This window comes from Trichoderma gamsii (assembly GCF_001481775.2).
Source record: "Trichoderma gamsii strain T6085 chromosome Unknown Scaffold_29.2, whole genome shotgun sequence".
Classification (NCBI taxonomy): domain Eukaryota; kingdom Fungi; phylum Ascomycota; class Sordariomycetes; order Hypocreales; family Hypocreaceae; genus Trichoderma; species Trichoderma gamsii.
Window position 1 is genome coordinate 396206 of NW_020171366.1, and position 17945 is coordinate 414150.

Consider the following 17945-nt stretch of genomic DNA (forward strand, 5'->3'; position numbering starts at 1 on the left):
TATCGACAATTCCCGATGTATATATAAACGGAGGAAAACTCCAGCACAAAAGCCACAAGCCAAGATTGTTGAAGATGGAAAAAGAGAAAGAAAACGCAGAGACGAGGCGAAAAGGCGCAAGTCGAAAAAGTTTTGGGGCATGTAGTCAGACTTTTGTCGTGTGCAGCGGCGTGCTCCGCGGAGAGAACCAAAAAAACTTCTGGAACAGCCTCGGATGGCGCGCCAATCAGCGAGGGGCGTTTTACAATTACCTGCGCCGAGGCCGTTTTAGCGCTGCTTGTTAGTACCTGCTTAGGGGCTTACCGCTGCAATGGGGGGGCTGTCCCGCAGGAATCGGTTGCATCTTACAGGATCTGCCGCTGGTTGTTCCCAGTAATTGTCATCATTGATATATGTATTGATTTTGATATTACTCTGGTGCTGTCGCGAATCCTACAGTTCCTGAATACTTGCAATCTCTGGTAGTACATGCAAAACTGGCAGAATCCAAAACACACGCAAAACACACCAATCCCTCCCTCCAACTCCAGCTCCATATAGCGCACCGCCCTTGACGCACTGAAACTTCTTACCGGCACGCCGGTCTCTGCAAAATCCCAGGGCCCTCCGGTTGCCGGTGCTTTCAATTCCCCCACCAACTACGGGAATACTCGTAGCCAAAAGGCCCAGCCGGGCCCAGCTGCCGGGATTCGCTCGGGAAGCTGCTCTTCGCCATCCGCCGAGCAATCCCAGTGCCGCTTACTGCGCTCAGCTTCTGCGCAAGGGTATTTGCTGCAGCACGTACATAATACGGCGTATCAGCGGCCCGCCGGATCGATTCATCGTCGTCGCTCCCGCGGGTGGCCAGGCCCAAACAGGCCAAAACAGCATGGAATACCCAAAGAATACAAATACTACTACTAGTTAAGTACCTACCTTATGTAGGTATTGCTATAATTATAGATACATGTGCATACGATCAGAATAAAACGGGCAGCTGCTAAGCGATGTAATAATTGCTCGGCATCACCCCTTCTGTTCAATACGCTCTGCGTCGTGCTCTTCACCTACAGCCTAGGCAATTCCTCGCTCCACATTTAGAAGCCTAGGCTCGCTCACGGTGGGTAATGATTTTTGCTGGGGAAAATCATACCATGTGCTCTGGCACGAGACGATGAGTAAGTCGCTGCGAGGCCAATCAAAGGCACGAGCGTATTGCTCGCACATATACGTTGCTTACATACGCTATCTGGCGATGCAACTGCGAGGCCTCGAGCGTATTAAAGTATTCGTTTTCGTATACACATACGCCTTATCTGTTGTTCGCCGCTTACAGCAAATATCGCTACGAGGAGCAGCATAGTAATGCTCTTTTTTTGTTTCAGATGCTCATAACAGTAGAAGATGTAGTAATACATTATAGCGTCTATCTGTGCGCCATACACAAAGATGCATGGATGCTCTCAGCCTGGTCAAGCCGTCCGTTGGAAAGCCATGCAGGTTCACCTTTTTTGTTGGTTTCTTCGTCTTCAATTCGCCCTTGAATCTCCCTTGGGTCTCCCTTGGGTCTCCCTTGGGTCTCCCTTGGATCCTCTTATAATCCTCGCAGGACGGTGTTATCTCGTTGGTCCATAGGAATATACCTCTCCCTGAGAATCTCTGCCGTTGTCCGCGTCTCTTTTGAAGGCTTCTCGTATCGTTGTCTCAGAGCCTTTTGCACAGGGCTCAACTGTGACTTCGCCTTGTCGCCCACCATCTCCTCCACCTGCGCCTCAGCCATGCCAACAGCCGTCTTGGCAATGCCCACAACCTCCTTTGCCTTTTCCCGGCCCTTCTCCAGGGTCGTGCTGACAACCTCCTTTGCCTCCGCCGCGGTCTCCTCAATGAACTTTTTACTCCTCAGCCTCGCGTCCAGAGCCCTGTTCTCGGCATTCATCTCAATCTCCTCTGCTTTTTCCTTGACTTGACCAAAAGCCCCTCTTGTAGCAGCCGCAATCTCGCCACCCGTCTGCTGCGTCCTCTTGACAGGCTCGAGAGAGCGCCTGGCCTTTAGCACCTCCTCCACAGACTGGCCCGTTGCCTTTGCGTATAGGTATGCAATCCTGCTCTCCAAGCCCTCTCGCACCTCGTCCCAGTCCGTGTGCTGCACCCAGCGCACGGCGTTTTCAACCTCCGAGTTCCATCGGTTCTTGGCGACCTCGACAGCGGCTTCTCGCTGCGCGGCGGCGACTTCGGATCGCGTAGGGGGAAGCGGCTGCGGGATCGGATCGATGAGATGCTGGATCATGAGCGTCTGGGTGCGAATGGATCTGCTTTGGGCTTCGCGATTGCGCTGGTGCGCGAGGACGGAGAGGTAGGCGAGCGAAAGGGTGAGCGTCACGCCACCGGTCTAGATTAGAAGTTGCTGTCAGCCTTTACATCGTAGAATTGAGCGTGAAAAAGGAATAGCCAGACAGCAAAGAGGAACTTACAAAGCCGGTTGCGAAGCCCATGTTGGCGGAGTTGGAATTACACGCTTTGTTGTAGAAGAGAGATATTATTTCCCGGGAGGTGATTTTCGAACCAAAGCTGTTATGTAAAAAGAGCCTCCTATGCGCAGCTTCGCATACTGCAATTGAGCTTCCGCACAATTCCCAGCAGAAGAAAAAGCTGCGAAGCTTGACCCAGAGCCAAACTGTTTGGTTTTTTCTGCTGAAAATGAGTGACGATGTTAGAAAAAGCTCTAGGGATAGAGAATTGACGTAGCTCCGCTGGCAGCGCAGGAAGTTCCAAAAATGGCCCGAGATTCGCCGCCACCAAAAATTCACACTACCGCAAAAAAAAATTACAGCCAACCAGATCGCAGCCCACCACGAAAGGCTTCAAACCTGCAGAGAGACATTCCAAAGCCTTGTCCAGCACAGTAACGACGACTGCAAGCCGAAACGAACAGCGAAAGAAAGGATTGCGGCTATTTTATAATTGAACTGCTCTTTAAACGCCACAGCGCTCAATTGCTACATCAGATATCTCACTTCTGCCATGGCGGGTGGTCTCGTCAAGTACCGGCATCTGAGCCGCAAATCGTCCGCCAGACAAGCTCTGCTGCGCGGCCTCGTCACGCAGCTCGTCCACTATGAACACATCCAGACCACATACGCAAAGGCCAAGGAGACGCAGCGCCTGGCAGACAAGCTAATAACGCTGGCCAAGAGGAACAATGAGCCGTGCAGGAGATCAGCGCAGGGTATTCTCTATGTCAGTCAAAATGTCCTTCTACAGCCGTTTTGGGGGCTTGCATTTCTTCAAGCAAACAATTCAGCTAACAAATAGAGATTGTATTAGACCCCCGATAAGCTTCTACCCAAGCTCTTTGGCGAACTCCGAAATCGATACCTCTCCCGCGAAGGCGGCTACACTCGCGTCGTCCGCACAGAGTCCAAAAACACATACGACCAGGGCGAGAGCGCAATCCTCGAATTCGTCGACGGCAAGAAGGACTCGCGCTTCATGATGACGGCCAAGACGCTCGCGCGGGACCGCCTGCTGGGACGGCCCTCGACGTCGGTGACGCTCCAGAACGTGAAGAAGGTGACCAAGTTCCGGGACCAGCAGGAGCTGGAGGAGATGGTGCAGAAGTTTATGATCTTGAGCACAGAGGGCGAGAGTGCGCTGGAATCAAGCCCCCAGTCGGGTGAGAGTGCTGAGTCGGCCAAGTTTGCTGAGAAGGAGGGTGCTGCTGCGGCGGCCATGGCGGGAGGTATTGTTCCTGAAAGCGCAAAGTCTGCGAAGCTGGTTGAGGAAGCAAAGAGGTGAAAATGAATGTATGATGATGTATGAGGAATTATGGATCAAAACGGCCATGGAGAGAAGAAGGAGGGGGAAAAGTGAAAATATCTAGAATTTCCGGTGCAGTCTTCCGTTGAGCGATAGATGCACCATGTACAACACAGCATATATATAAATATGTACAATTTATGTCTACCAATGATGGAATGACCGCCTGATATTTGAACATGTATATACTAGAGATTCAATACGCCGAGTTGTAATATTACGCCAGCCACTTCCATCATGCTTGCGCCCCAACAGCGCATCCTATACAAAATCAAAGGTATCACCACGATCCTGAATCATCTTCCCCACTCTCTTCGACCCTGCCACCCTCTCCAGCTTCATCACGTCGTATTTCGAAAACATCGCCCGCACAGTCCCCTGCCCAGGCTCAATCTTCATGTCCTTTTCGCTCTTTGCCAGGTACCCGCCCGCAATCTCCTTGTAGAAGATGGGATTGTCCGGCAGACCATAGAAGACGACTTTCTGCACCCCGCTGAACTGATATCGTCGGAAGTGGTGCGCTCTCTCGGTGTAGAGCAAGACCTTGTGTCGGCCAGTCAAAAAGTGAGATCGAGCTCGTGAAGCTTCTCGAACTTCCGTGTATTCGGATATCACGCCAAAGGTGAGGCTGAAGACTTCGTCGGCGGTGGCGAAATAGTTCCTCACGCGAACAAAGTCAAGATATGAGGGGATGAATATGAGAGTTCCGCTAGCATCTTTGGACCGCTTCACTAGAGAGGGGATAATGGTAGAAATAAAGTACTCAAACCGGGCTTCGGGATCATTCTCCACTGTGTTTGATTGGAATCGAGTAAACGTCTGCTTGATCTTGACACCTAGTTGTCCAAGAACGCCAGGGTACTCTGGCTGCAGTCGAACTCTCCCAGCCCAGTTATGGCAGTATACTCTCTGGAGCTCTGCCAATTCCGGGGTGTTAAAGGCAGATAGCATAACTGTCTGCCGGTAATATTTCGCCTCGTCTTCCAGATACCAATTGCGGACGCGGCTAAAATCACAGTCATGCGCATCCTTGGGCTGAAGGTTGAGGTGCTCAAAGATGTGCTCAACGTGCTCCCAGTTCTGCATCAACAGAGCATCTGCCTGATCCATGACAACCATCTCAATGGAACTGAGAAAGTCAAAATCGGGCTTCTTCTTATCCTCTTCGGATCCCATAGCCATACGAAGGCCGAGAGGACTAGCGAGAAGAATATCAGAGCTATAGAACTGTGCAAAGTACTTGATCGTCTTGCGTGTAAACTTTATGCCGATGCGGAACATGTCGTCGTCATTACCACCAAACAGATCCTTGAAATCGGCAGGCCGATCAGCACCAAAGGCTTCATCGCTCTCGGCGTAAGATTCATTGAAACGCTTAAAATTCTCCTGTTGGTCTGGCTCAATCAATTCCTGGATTACCTTCATAATCTGGGCGCATGAGTTTCGGGTTGGTAGAAGAAACAGGACCTTGGGCCTTGTGAAGCCTTGGTCCCGAAGTTCGAGTTCCGCATCATCGCCAGCCTTTGAAAGCTTATAGTTGTTCTTGATTACCCTGTCTCGAGTCCTGCAATGACAGTTAGTATAATGGTCTTTAAATTCGCCTAGTTTAAGCTTACTTGAAGATGTGATTCAGCGCATGGAGGCAGACTGTCTGTCGCATTTTGCGAGAGTTGTCCACAGACCGGTCACCATACAAAATGTCCTTGTAACCGAATAATAAAGGCGCAAATGCCTTTTGTGCTGCATCCAGATTGCTCATCTTCTCTTTTGCTGTTTCTCGCAGCTTCTGCTTAAGCTTCAATCCACCAAGTCCCGATATTGGCTGAGGGATAGGATCAGTGTTATTGGTATCAGGAGAGACAACAACTGCCCTCCAAGGCTGTATCATAGCCCGGCTTGTAGTCCAATCTCCCTTCTTCGCCGCTGTTACCGCTAGCGCACTTATTTGTTGGTCTGGGTTGGCGAAATGGGCGTCAAACGGATCCGCGGCATCAATCTCGTCGTCTGAGTCGTCTCCGTCATCTCCAACGCCTCTAGTCTGGTCTTCTCCTTCCTCCTCTTCCTCATCAACTTCGTCAATGTCCTCTCGCTTGGGAGCAGATTCATCCTCTTCCTCTTCTTCTGACTCCTCTTGCGCGGGGCTTGGGCTCCGGCCCGAGGGCTCGACGTGTGTAATCTTTCTTCGTTTGGCGCTCGGCGCACTTGATGCGCTCGAATCGTGGAATTTTTGCATCAATGCCATGTATGGGCGTGCGGTAGCCTGCTGCTCATCGTCGTCTGACGCTACATCGTTGAGCGCTTCGTATTCCACGTCTGAGGCGCCCGATCCAGATCCGCTCTCGCTACAGAGGAAAAAGTCTTGTCAGTTACATGTCTAAGCAGACCAATGATTCTGGTACTGAGGCTAAGAATGAATGACATACTCATCTTCTTCGCCATTTTCAGCCAGTCGAGCACCGTCAAATTTTCTGTCCGGGCCCCATTGACTGAACGGCTTCCCTCTGCCTCCTCTACCTCTGCCTCTTGCTCCACCTCTTGATCCGCGACCTCTGAAACTTCCACCTCTCGAGCCACCTCTTGAGCCACCCCTTGGGCCACCCCTTGAGCCACGGCTTCTGAAGCTTCCGCCTCCTCTTGGGCCTGCCATTGCAATGAATCACAAAGAAAGAAAATTGACTGCAAAAGCCAATGCACAAACGCTCTCTTGAAGAAGCGAACGACACCACAAGGCAAGGTAGGGAAGAAAGAAAAAAAGTTGGAGTGAAGCTATCAGCCTTGCATGAAATTATGGGTCATCTTCACCAGCCACGCAATGGTGGGGTAACTTTGAGTTTGCGCCACGCAGCCTTATCGCAAAGCAGCGTTTTTGCCAATTTTAGTGCGCACAACCCCAGCACCGCCCGCCAAAACCGTAAATCACAAAATCGGCGAAATTTAGAGGACCATCGTTGAGGTGTGGAAAAAAAGAGACGAGAACACCACGCCTATACTTCTAAGCCGGAGCCACTCTTTTTTTTCCTTCCCCCCCTTCTCACTCCCCACTCTTCTTCGATCTTTTTACATCCTAGAAGTCGAAAAAGAAAAACTAGTCCTTCGACATCTTTTTACGTTGTCGAGACATTTTTCTTTTCGCCCAGTATGGCTGCCGCAACAGAACGGTTTTTGCACCTCGCTCGCCCGCTGGCTCACACCAACGTCGGGCTCCAGACGAACATTGCCCCGCTTACTGTCCAGATTCAACCCCAGGTATATATGATCCTGCCTCGATAATAGAGCATCTGCGGAAGAGGTCTTTTGGTGTGGAGGAATGCAGAAGAGCACAGAGAAAAGTTATTGAAGGGAAGGGAAGGGAAGAGGTTCAATGGCTGACATATCGCTCTCCCGGCTTCTAGGCTGTCCTCTCCATCCTCGACCATGCCGTCCGACGCGACATCCGTGAAAACTCCCAGTCCACGCGGGTCATTGGCGCCCTGGTAGGCACCCGCTCCGAAGATGGCACCGAGGTCGAGGTGCGATCGTGCTTCGCCATCCCCCACACCGAGGAGGAGGACCAGGTCGAGGTCGACGTCGAGTACCAGAAGAACATGCTGGCCCTGGTGCTCAAGGCCGCGCCCCGCGAGTCGCTGCTGGGCTGGTACACCACCTCGCACGAGCTCAACAGCTTCAGCGCCCTGATCCAGAACTTCTTCGCCGCCCCGGACACCGGCACCTTCCCCCACCCCGCCATCCACCTCACCATCTCCACAGAGCCCGGCAAGGACATCGAGACGCGATGCTACATCAGCGCCCCCGTCGCCGTCAACGCCGAGCGAGCTGCCGAGAGCTGCCTCTTCATCCAGGTCCCCCACAAGATGCTCTATGGAGACGCCGACAAGAGCGCCCTCGAGGCCGTCGCCAGCGCCCGCGACGTCGAGTCACGGAACGTTCCCCTTGTATCAGACATTGAGGGCCTGGGCCGATCCATCGAGCAGACCATCGGCCTCCTCGACCGCGTCAGCGAGTGGGCCAACGGCGTATTAGACGAGGACGAGGAGCCCAACAACGCCCTTGCCCAGTACCTCCTGAGCGCCCTGTCTCTGGCCCCCAAGGTCGATGCTTCCCAGATCGAGCACGACTTCAACAACCACATCCAGGACGTCCTCATGGTCAGCTACCTGGCCAACACTATCCGAACCCAGATCGATCTCTCCCAGCGACTGGCGGTTGCCAACCTGGCCGGCAATGAGAAGGAGGAGGGCAAGGGTGACGGCGAGAAGGGTGCCCAGCGTGGAAACAAGCGTGGAGGACGTGGCGGCGGTAGAGGCGGCGGTCAACAACGAGAGCCTCGAGAGCCTCGAGAGCCCGCCGAGTAAGGCGAAAAGGGAAGAAAAGAAGGATAGAGGGACGGTTATTACTACAGTAGCTGTATAACTGTCGTTTGGCTTATAATTTTCCTTTTACATCTGGGCACTTGGGCTCTATAAGGAAAGGCCCTTATCGAGAGAGGAGAAAAAAAAAAAGAGGAAATGATGTTGAAGGAGGAAATAGGAAGCATGCCTGAGGCGTCTCGGGATGGATGGGTGGGAGCGAATTTGGACCTGCATTGCGACATTGTCCCAACAATACACCTACACGCGAACGCAGTATCATCTTGGCGTTGTGGTATGCCAGACATAATTTTGGCACTTAAGATATTAGATATGAATATTGATTCGTCACGCAAAATCTCTATCTGATCTTACATAGAGACTTGATATACCGCTCCTAATGTGAAGTTATGTCTAGCATTTTCTTTCATAGCCTCCAACAAACTCGCTCTTCATCCGCCGCTAGTATTGAAAGTAAAGAGTGAGTAGAAAGGAGAAGGGTCCAAAAAGGAGAAAAGGGAGAAATAGACAAAGTAGAAACCAATCGTCCTTCCCACCGTTAAAACGCCAAAACTAATATTTTGCTCTAAATATGCCATATGCGCCGGGGGGGGGCCTCCAGCAGCCCCGAACACCTGAAGATGCTCATTAAATTCCAGTAGCTGGCTTCTGCGGCAGCGTTGCTGGATTACCGTAAGTAGGTAAATGACTACTACTAGTACTAAACATTTGATTCGGTCCCTGAGGGATGTGTGCTCGGCCCGGAACATGCACCTGCTGATTCTGGGGTATATGCTGGGGTTGTGGTATATGTTGTTGCAGGCTTTGCATTGCCGGCGGCATATGCTGAACATGAGGCGGAGCAACAAGAGGAGGTGGGGTATGATATGCAGCAATGGAATTGTTCGAGCCCTGTCGAGCCATGTTATATCCACCAGTAGCATAGGGATGAGGTGGCATCGCTGATGGGTATCCGCCGTAGGCCAGGTGAGGAGTCCCGATCTGTGGACTGCCGTGGTGAGATCCCGGTGCCGTGAATGGCGGCTGGAGCGGCTGCATAGGCGGTGGCATCCCGTTCGACCCCGGCACAAAAGATTGCGTCTTGGGGTTGAAAGCGTGGTTCCGATTGTAGCTTCCAGGGATTGGATGCTGGCTCTTGGGGTCATGAGGGTTTATGTTTGCCGGCAGTTGCCCAAATGCGTACGGAATCCCACCCTGCGCAGAAGGGCCACTCGGAGTAGGTCCTCGGGGTGGATATTGTGCGGGACTGAACCCAGGTTGCCAGTTTGGTGGAGGAGCACCAGGTAAGATGGGCGAACCATATGCTGTCATCGGGCTTCCGTTTGGAGGGTATCGTTGCTGCACAGGCTGCGGCGCATACGGCTGGAACAAATCAGTAACCGTAAGTTCGTCTTGCTTGAAAGTAACTAAATGCTTTACATACCTGAGGTGGAGTCGGATAAGGCGCACTTGGTGCCATTCCTTGCGCCGCAGGGTAGCCAGGAGGCTGCTGACCGTATGCAGTGGCCACCTGCGCAGGGTAAGATGGAACAGGCTGGGAGTTGAACTGTCCATTCGCAGGAGGGATGAACTGATTAGGTGGCTGAGACACCCAAGTCTGTTGTTGAGGGCCCCAATAAGGCGCGTACTGGCGCCTCGAGTCGAAGCCATCCGTATCATCGCGCCGCTGTTTGGTAGGCTTTGCCTTTTTACTGGCAGTAGACCTATTGTTGGCGGACACAGAGCTTGCTCGAGACACTCCATATTCGCCATCTGCTTCTGATGGAATGAGTTAGCTATTGACTCTCGGTTTTGCCAGGCCCTTCACAGCTGTACTCACCAGACGGTGTCTCTTCAGAGTTTCCGAAAATGCGCTGCCTAGCGAGCTTATACATCTCTTCTCGCTCTTCTCGTGTCAACCTAGAAACGAGTTAATGGAATACCGCATACAGTATCTGACAACAACGACATACTTTTGGCTGATGAGCGGCTGCTTATCTTTGGAATCACTTCCATTCTCCGAAGTAGCCTTGGAAGCCCCAGCGCTGCCACTGCCACCCTCCTCGTCTTGGCCTCGACGCATGATCTTCCTTGGCAAAACGGCTGGCGGAGGAGTGCTGCTAGTTGAAACAGTCGGTTGGGGTATCATGGTTGCCAGAGAAGGCGGCACTCGACAAAAGGGCGTTCTGAAAATACGAACAGAGCCGATATGGTGCTCAAAGGAATGCGTCATATGGTAGTAGTCGGCTAGCTTATGGGTCAACATCCTACAAAACGAATTCGACGGAGGAAGGTCCATGTATGGCTCCCTTTCAAATCGGTTAGTTGAGCTGTTTGCTTGGGGGAGGAGAGGGGAACTTGCTTTGAGTCCTGGACGAAATCGATGACATCCTTTTCCAATCGCAGGAGGAAAAGCCTGTCTCTAGGAGCCGCCAAAGCTTCGAGGAGTTTGTCATCGGGGGCTTGTCTATAAATAACATTCAAGGCGTCTGATGACCCGCTCACGCTTCTCAATGCGTTCTGTGCTGGCTGCTCTGACGATGTGCTCTGAGGAGTCAGAATGCCATGTCCGTGACCTCCAGCGACTGGCTGTACTAGCCGCCGATCTGGCATATCTCCAAGCTGTATGCCTCTAGCTCTGGCAGCAAGATCTGAACTCATACGTGAGCCCGCAATCAGTGATCCCCGGATCGAGAAAGAATCGTCATCCTCAGCCGCAGCTTTAACGCTGGCACTGTCATCCGGGCGGAGGGATTCTTTTTCGTCGAGAGCAAACGTGGTTCCAGACGTGATGCTTTTCCCATCCAGGCTAGGGGGCTTGGTACCCAAATCCGAGCTGGAATCAGCCTTCTGGGAATCATCAGATCCGCTCGCTCTGCTGAATACGGCTTGAGATCGAGCGGCAGCAGACGAGTTGCTACCATCAACAACCAAGCTGGGAATGTTTGACCCGAGACTAAGGTCGTTAAGCGATGCTGCTACCTTCTCCATGGCCCCGGGTATATCAGTCGGTAATGGGTTCGCTGACTGGGGCGACGAGAGAGCAGGCGGAGACTGGGTGGGCTCGCCAGTAGGAGGCAGCGTACTGGCACCTACTTGAACCTTTGACGACATGTTCGATCGGCTAGTAGACGAATCTGAGGGGTTTTCTAGTGCCGCAGACGCAGCTATCTACAGGAAGACGGTTATTGGTCAGTCCTCTGGGCTTCCCCAATGACAGCGTGTCTGGAGATGTGCGGCGCAAAATGGCCGGCTTGAGGCACACTTACATTTGCAAAAGGAGCGTTTCGGTAAGTCGGCAGAATCGTCGCCGGCAGGTATTGAAGGCCCGAACGACTTATTCAAGGTCCAATGGTTGGGTATATAACAAGGCAGAACACAAGGCGGAGAAAGGACGTTTTTTCTTCCTTAATCGATCGTGGCGCCGCAATCCAAAAGGCACCCGACCAAGTGCGCCGAAATCGAGCGAAAGCGGGTGAGAAAGACAGTAGACAAGACAAGATCAAGAAGCAGAATCAATGGGAACGAGCCAGGAGATCGAGAACAGAGTGCAAGTGCTTCATTGTCGTAACAGGAAGTACATCGTTCGTTTAGCTGGTCGTGTCTTGGCGAAACGAGCGGATCGATATTTTTTTCCTCCTTCGCGGCGGTCGGCTCAACAGCCCGGGGAGGCGTAATCGCAGTTCGGAATGACCTGGCAGCCTGGAAGGATATTCAGTCAACAAGGCCTGCTGCGCGCGAAAAGCAAAACGGAGTAATAGCCGTGCGAGCCAGGCGGATGGCAGGACTCTCTTGTGGAGGGGTGTTCCCAAAAAAAAACGAAGTTATCCCTGAGAGGGGTGAAATTGCTGGGTTTGCTGCGGAAGGCGGACTTACAGCGACAGGTGGCTTAGTGGCTCCCCCAGCGCCTACGGGACAGACTGACGGGCAGCGAGCAGATGTGAGCGCCAAAGTCGCAGTTCAGGCCGATGTCATCGGGGTGAGGACGACAAGGCTCTGGAGAGGACACTGGAGAATCTGCAGTTACAATTCTCAGAGGAGAGCTCAGATTGTCCTAGCGCCGGCAGATTCCACCCAGCCTACTACGGGACAATAATGTGTGCTGCTTAGGTAAGGGTTTTAGCACGAGACAGGAACAAGTCGTTGAAAAACTCTATGCTGCATGGTGTTTTTTACCTTACTATACGAGTTTAGGATCTCAGCAGCTGCTCCCATTACATAGTATTAAGATTGAAGTTTCTAAAGGCGTGCTTTACCAAGTAAAAGTCAAACGTACGACGCTTGTAATTGAGACACAGCATATTCAAAGGAACTCTGATATCAAGCACGTCTACTACAATCTCTCCGTCTTCTTTGTTCTTGTACTTCGCACTCAGTACAGCATTGGCACGTAGTAGAGATCACGTGCTGAATTGCGGTCCGCGGCCAGCTCTCAGCGCTTCGTAGGACTCGCGTGGCGCTGAACCAATGCAAAGTCCACTGTAGAGCTCCCTAGACATGCCCCCATAGTAAAATCAGACAATCCCGGACAAGATTCAAGTCCTTCCTCATTCAACTTGAAACGCCCTGATCTGCATCATCCCAATCACAGCCATCAGTTATCGTACAGGGCACTTATACGGCTTTTATCATGTTCACGTACAGAGGACGCGGAGGACCCAGCAGGTCAACTCCGGCCAATGTCCAGTGCCAAAAGTGTTTAAAACGAGATACGTGCCAAAGACAATCATCACTCATGGGATGCGTTAGCTAACACGCTCAGCACGGCACTATTCATATGAATGCAAGTCATCATCTCAGGAACGGCCATATGTCTCTCGCCCTTCGCGTTCACAACAGCTTCGCAATCCTAAGCTTGTTCCCAAACTGACAAGCGACACTCCCAATCCCCTAGAAAAGAAGTGAGTAGTGTTGTATTTACGCTATATGTGCTTCTTATTATTCAGATGACCAGCTAGCTAACACTACCATAGAAAAGGTGTTGCAGATCAGGAGCTTGCCAAATTAGAGGCTGAGCGGGAAAGAAAGCGAGAGCTCGAGGATCGCGAGGATGAACTGCTAGATGCGGGTTCCAGGCGCCGGAGATCCGTCTCATCTCACTCAGTCTCCACCATCTCAACAGATGCATCAAGAGATTCTCGCTCTCCGCCCCCTAGGCGAAGAACCAGGTCTCCTGCCGCCAAGCGTCGAGACCATAGCCCTAAGTCTGCTAGCAATCGCAGTTACAGCGCAGACTCCGCCAGTGATCGCAGTTACAGCCGAAGTCCGTCACCTCCACGACGGCAAAGGCGTACAGTCTCACACGATAGTCGATCCCCTTCGCGTGAGGGTACTCCGGAGAGCGATAGGAATCGATCCGGGCAGCCCTCTCGTGCTCGAAGAGATGATGTCTCGCCCCCTCGGCAACGGCATGATCAAGGGCCTGGGAGACGTCATGGCAAACGGCGGGGTGATTCAAACTCGCGATCGAGGTCACCGCAGCGAGATGACCGGCCATATCGAAGGCGAGATGATGACAACCGACCGCGTGGCGGACGTCGTGGCGGTGGTCATCAGGGACACGGGAGAATGCCTCCCAGAGACGCGCCCCGAGAGCGAAGTCTGAGCCCCTTCAGCAAGCGGTTAGCGTTGACCCAGTCTATGAATATGGGAGGAAGATAGTAGGGTATCTTGATTTGTTGTCCAGGAGTATATAATAGCCGTAATGCCCAAAAACAGAAAACTCCGGCCCATGCCATAGCAGGAATAATAATAAGTAATTACATACAGCACCTCCAATTCCTTCTATCTTTCTTTCCCCTCCAGTATCCTTTATAAGCCCATTGACTCTTCTTCCTCTCGTTCTCTCTGTTCTTCTTCTTGCTCTTCTTGCTCACGAACCCTCAGTCCCTCGACGAGAGCGATGCCGTCGACCCCAGCGGCGTCTCCATCTAGATTTCCACTGTCGACACCCGCAGTCTTCTGGGCTGCTTTTTGAGCACCCGTTACTCTTTCTCTGACCAACTTTGCAATTGCGTTATCCGTCCGCGAGTTCAGCAATTCCATCTTTTGGTCCAAATTCCGTTTCAAGTCCCAATTCGGCTTCTTAGGCTGCAGCTTGAAGAGATCCAGGCCCTTGTCGTCTTCTGCCTCTTTAGCAGCCTGTTCCCTGATTTCGGCTTCTACGTCTGCGGCCTGCTCCTCCAATGTAGCTTTTTCCAAGGCAAGAGTTGGCGGCGCGTCGAATCTGAGCTTGGGGCCTCTTGTCTCCGGATCGTAGTTTCGGCCAGAGAGGTGTATTGTCGTAGCGTCAGGCTCTTCTGGCTGCGATGCATCCCGTTCGCCTTCTGGAGTGGCGACCTCGTCGGTGGGCTGTTTTCTTTTGAGGGTTTTGAGCTTTGCGAGACGCGCTTTTCGCTCGTCAGCAGCGGCGCTGAGGCTGTTGTGTGAATTCATTTCGTGACGCTCTTGTTATGACGCGCAGAATGCCAACATCAAATCAAAGAGTCGAGGTTCTAGATAGCGATTGGCATGGAAAAGCGAATTGAAGCTTGGTGGGGCGGTGCTTAAGGTGCTGCCAGGGCCACATGCCGGATTTTAGCGGCTAAGCCAACCGGGATGGTGCTAAAATATTCTTTGCGATAGCCTCCACGCGCTTACAACAACCGAGTCAACTTCGACTTGCTGAGGTTGTCAAGGCAAAAATCGCAGCTCGCAGCAGTGCACGATGCGTACTGCTGGCCGTGTATCGGCCACCGATCCTTCAAAATGCCTGCGGCACCCGTGGTTCGCGCCGCCTTGCTGAAATGCAGGTGCTTGAGGATATCTTCCTCGTCTACTACACTTCTCCGACCTACCTTTCGGTTCGCCGCAAGATCTTCGCTACGACAATTGAGTTCTGTAGCGCAAGCTGCATCGCTCAATGATGTCCGACCATTCGAAAGCGACAGTGCGCCTCAACGGCCGCAATATCTCACCTCTTATCTAAACCCGCAAGAGACTATCGACATATCTACCAATCCTGCAGTAGTCAGTGATAGAACGAAGAGTCGTGCCGATTCGGATACGTCGCACTCGAAGCACCGAAATAATCGACTAGTTGGAAAGAAAAATCAACAAAGTCGATCTGCGTCGAGTAAATCTAGGCTTCTCAAGCAAATCCCCAACTCCGAGTCCCATGATGCTCCAGAGAAGCCTTATTTTGTCGGAAAGAGGCGTTATATGATCACCAATGACAGGATAAACCGCTTTGCTAGATCCAATCCTCAGAATGCCGAACAGCTCTCTCCTGTTGACGAAAAATCACGAATGGCATATAGAGAGCTGCAGAATTTGCGAGGAATGCATTCGCAATGGGGCTACATTCGACATCGGTATCCGGCTTCTGAGCTCCAGCCTGCTCGGAAAGCCTTTACATTTTGGAAGACTAAATTCTGGAAAGTCTCGAGACCAGACAAACCAGAAGTCCCAAAAGTGCCGTGGCCTTGGCGAGATACTGCAAAGTGGCTCTTTGAACTCAGCGATGCCCGCAGTATGCAGCAGGCATGGAAGAGTCTCGATATAGAAAGCCGCCGCAAGCAGTGGCCTGTACTTTTGCTTTCGACCTTGGACCTCTGCCCTGAAAAGGCACATATGGTGCTGGAGGCTACCCTGGACCCTTTACCGCCTGGGTATGCCATCAACGATGTGCTGCTGTTTATTGCGCAACGCTTGCGCATTAGCAGCATCAAAAATATTCGCGAGCGAACTATCAAGGCAGAAGAAATGCTGGAAACTGTGGCCAAGATTCTCGAAGACGCCCCTGCCGGCCATGTGCCCCTTGGACAGCGAACGGTTGGTCTACTTGCAAGCAAACTACCAAGTGACCAAGCTAGTGAGCTATACAATATGTTGCAGAGGGCCAATATCAAGCTACATCCAAATACCCAATTGCAGTTTGCTGGAAAGTTGGCGGGGGAGATGGCACATAAAAATACAGCGTTTGAAATTCTCAAAGGGCTTGCAGAGAGTGGAGTCGATCTCAATGCACCCAGCCCTTCGAGTACCATCACTACGCTGTTGCATTGCCGGATCACACATGGCGGTTTGTCGGAAGAAAAGCCGGCCTTTTCGCCCAAGGATGCCCTAGAGTACTTTATGGGCAAAGGCTTCGTACCCAACGTTATCAATGCTACGGCCTTTCTCGATTCTCTATGCCAGCAAGCAGAAGTTGACGAGGCCATACGACTCGCCTTGCTGTTCTCGGAGTCTGGCGTGCAGCTAGATGCAAAAGCCTGGTCAACCATCTTCAGAGGTGCCAAAGGGAGCCTCAAGGTAGAGAACGTGGCCAAAGGTCTTGAAGTTGCTAAAGTAGCCAACGTTCCTTATGTGGATGTGCTCAACAACACACTTCACACCGTATTCTTTTTTGCAGAGATGGAATCCCGCGAGAAGAATTTCTCCGCACCTTGGGTCTATCCCTTGTTTGGGCCGATGCTGCGAGCGTACGCGAAGAAGTTTGAACTGGAGCCTTTGCAGTGGTGGCTCCCCGATTCTTTGCCTTTGATTCTAACCCAGACAACTGGCAATGACGGAGAGAAATTCGACAGCAGCCGGCCACGGCGGTGGGAGTTTCTGCATACGATAGTACCTCTTACTGAGAAATTCTTTTCCGCTCCGAATGTCGGGCCGAAACTACAACCTAGTCCAACAACCATAGCCATTATGCTTAGGGCCTACATTAAGACTCTGCAGCATCCTTACGATCTTATGGCTTTCTATGTCTTTTTCAAGGCTCGGCTTGAGGAGCACAAAGAGTTGGCCGCTCAGCTCATCAGGGATCAAGGCAGCTTGGTTCATGATACTATCATCATGACTATGATGGAAAGACGAGGATTATCGCGGCCTGCACTACAAGTTTTCGGAGACATGCTCAAAGATCACGTACAGAGGAGCGTGTTAAAGGCTACCGATGGAGGCGAATCTGAGGCGAATGATGGCCATAACCGAGCTATTCCTGTCCATCCGCCTCCAGGCCTATGCACATTCAGCATCCTTGTGCGCGGTCTATTAAATGGTGGTGATCGAATTCTGGCAGAGCAAGTCATCCAGGTGATGAAGGAGCAGAATGTCGATCTGAACCTTGTGACGTGGAATACCTTGACGAAGGGATATGCGAAGATGCAAAATATCAACAAGACAGTATCTACTTTGCAGGACATGGAGGCGGCAGGCTTCAAGCCTGACCTATTTACTTTCAAGGCGTTTGGAAAACTGAAGAACCAGGGTCGGGCATTAGAGTTGATGGAAGGCATCATCGACAAGAATAGACAAAAGATTGCGGGCGAGGATTTGTATGAGTAACGCGGTATGTAACTGTACGTTTTTTGGGCATATCAATGGAGGCGAAGAGGTCCTTTGGAGTTTGTGTTGCTTTGACCGGCGGAATGGCATGATACCTTGGAGTGGAAGACTATTAGACTACTCGTGCGGCCATGACAGCTTCGAATATATGCTATCTATCGAATACAAACAAAGAATAAATAAAATTAGAGTTATTTTTTAAACATACCTATACATGAATATGTTACTCTCATCATCTGTGCTGTCTTTGGGGTGCAAAGAGCGGATAGTGCATGCTCTCGGACTTACGGACTAACTCGAAAGACCTAGATCCTTATACTTCGTTAAAGCCGTCGATGGGCAGATTGAACGTTCTCTGAACACCACAGCTCGTTCATTCTTATTGAATAATACCACTTGCTTATAATTTCTCAATCACATAGCTCCAATCCAGAGACAGAAGGAAGAAACACAACCAGATATTTTGCCCCATCGCATGTCCTT

The 17945-nt window shown here is 51.6% G+C and overlaps 8 protein-coding genes across 8 annotated transcripts; 4 read left to right on the top strand and 4 right to left on the bottom strand.

Moving 5' to 3' along the window:
• Positions 1-1573: 1573 nt before the first annotated feature.
• Positions 1574-2471, bottom strand: TGAM01_v207731 (hypothetical protein; the record flags this gene model as incomplete). Its single annotated transcript, XM_018805225.1, has 2 exons — positions 1574-2368; positions 2451-2471. 2 exons carry the CDS (start codon positions 2469-2471, stop codon positions 1574-1576), a joined length of 816 nt encoding a protein of 271 aa, XP_018661675.1.
• A 529-nt stretch (positions 2472-3000) lies between these two features.
• Positions 3001-3774, top strand: TGAM01_v207732 (hypothetical protein; the record flags this gene model as incomplete). Its single annotated transcript, XM_018805226.1, has 2 exons — positions 3001-3216; positions 3304-3774. 2 exons carry the CDS (start codon positions 3001-3003, stop codon positions 3772-3774), a joined length of 687 nt encoding a protein of 228 aa, XP_018661676.1.
• Positions 3775-4056: 282 nt separating this feature from the next.
• On the bottom strand, positions 4057-6442 carry TGAM01_v207733 (hypothetical protein; the record flags this gene model as incomplete). The annotated part of the gene is made up of 3 exons (XM_018805227.1): positions 4057-5359; positions 5412-6137; positions 6219-6442. 3 exons carry the CDS (start codon positions 6440-6442, stop codon positions 4057-4059), a joined length of 2253 nt encoding a protein of 750 aa, XP_018661677.1.
• A 491-nt stretch (positions 6443-6933) lies between these two features.
• Positions 6934-8147, top strand: TGAM01_v207734 (eukaryotic translation initiation factor 3 subunit F; the record flags this gene model as incomplete). Its single annotated transcript, XM_018805228.1, has 2 exons — positions 6934-7041; positions 7188-8147. The coding sequence occupies 2 exons, from the start codon at positions 6934-6936 to the stop codon at positions 8145-8147; spliced, it is 1068 nt and encodes a 355-aa protein (XP_018661678.1).
• Positions 8148-8789: 642 nt separating this feature from the next.
• Positions 8790-11255, bottom strand: TGAM01_v207735 (hypothetical protein; the record flags this gene model as incomplete). The annotated part of the gene is made up of 5 exons (XM_024550151.1): positions 8790-9524; positions 9586-9920; positions 9982-10061; positions 10115-10450; positions 10504-11255. The coding sequence occupies 5 exons, from the start codon at positions 11253-11255 to the stop codon at positions 8790-8792; spliced, it is 2238 nt and encodes a 745-aa protein (XP_024405116.1).
• Positions 11256-12771: 1516 nt separating this feature from the next.
• On the top strand, positions 12772-13746 carry TGAM01_v207736 (hypothetical protein; the record flags this gene model as incomplete). The annotated part of the gene is made up of 4 exons (XM_024550152.1): positions 12772-12838; positions 12904-13042; positions 13115-13431; positions 13490-13746. The coding sequence occupies 4 exons, from the start codon at positions 12772-12774 to the stop codon at positions 13744-13746; spliced, it is 780 nt and encodes a 259-aa protein (XP_024405117.1).
• A 206-nt stretch (positions 13747-13952) lies between these two features.
• Positions 13953-14576, bottom strand: TGAM01_v207737 (cwf18 pre-mRNA splicing factor; the record flags this gene model as incomplete). The annotated part of the gene is made up of 1 exon (XM_018805232.1): positions 13953-14576. The coding sequence occupies one exon, from the start codon at positions 14574-14576 to the stop codon at positions 13953-13955; it is 624 nt and encodes a 207-aa protein (XP_018661682.1).
• Positions 14577-14888: 312 nt separating this feature from the next.
• Positions 14889-17462, top strand: TGAM01_v207738 (hypothetical protein; the record flags this gene model as incomplete). Its single annotated transcript, XM_018805233.1, has 1 exon — positions 14889-17462. The coding sequence occupies one exon, from the start codon at positions 14889-14891 to the stop codon at positions 17460-17462; it is 2574 nt and encodes an 857-aa protein (XP_018661683.1).
• Between the last annotated feature and the right edge of the window lie 483 nt (positions 17463-17945).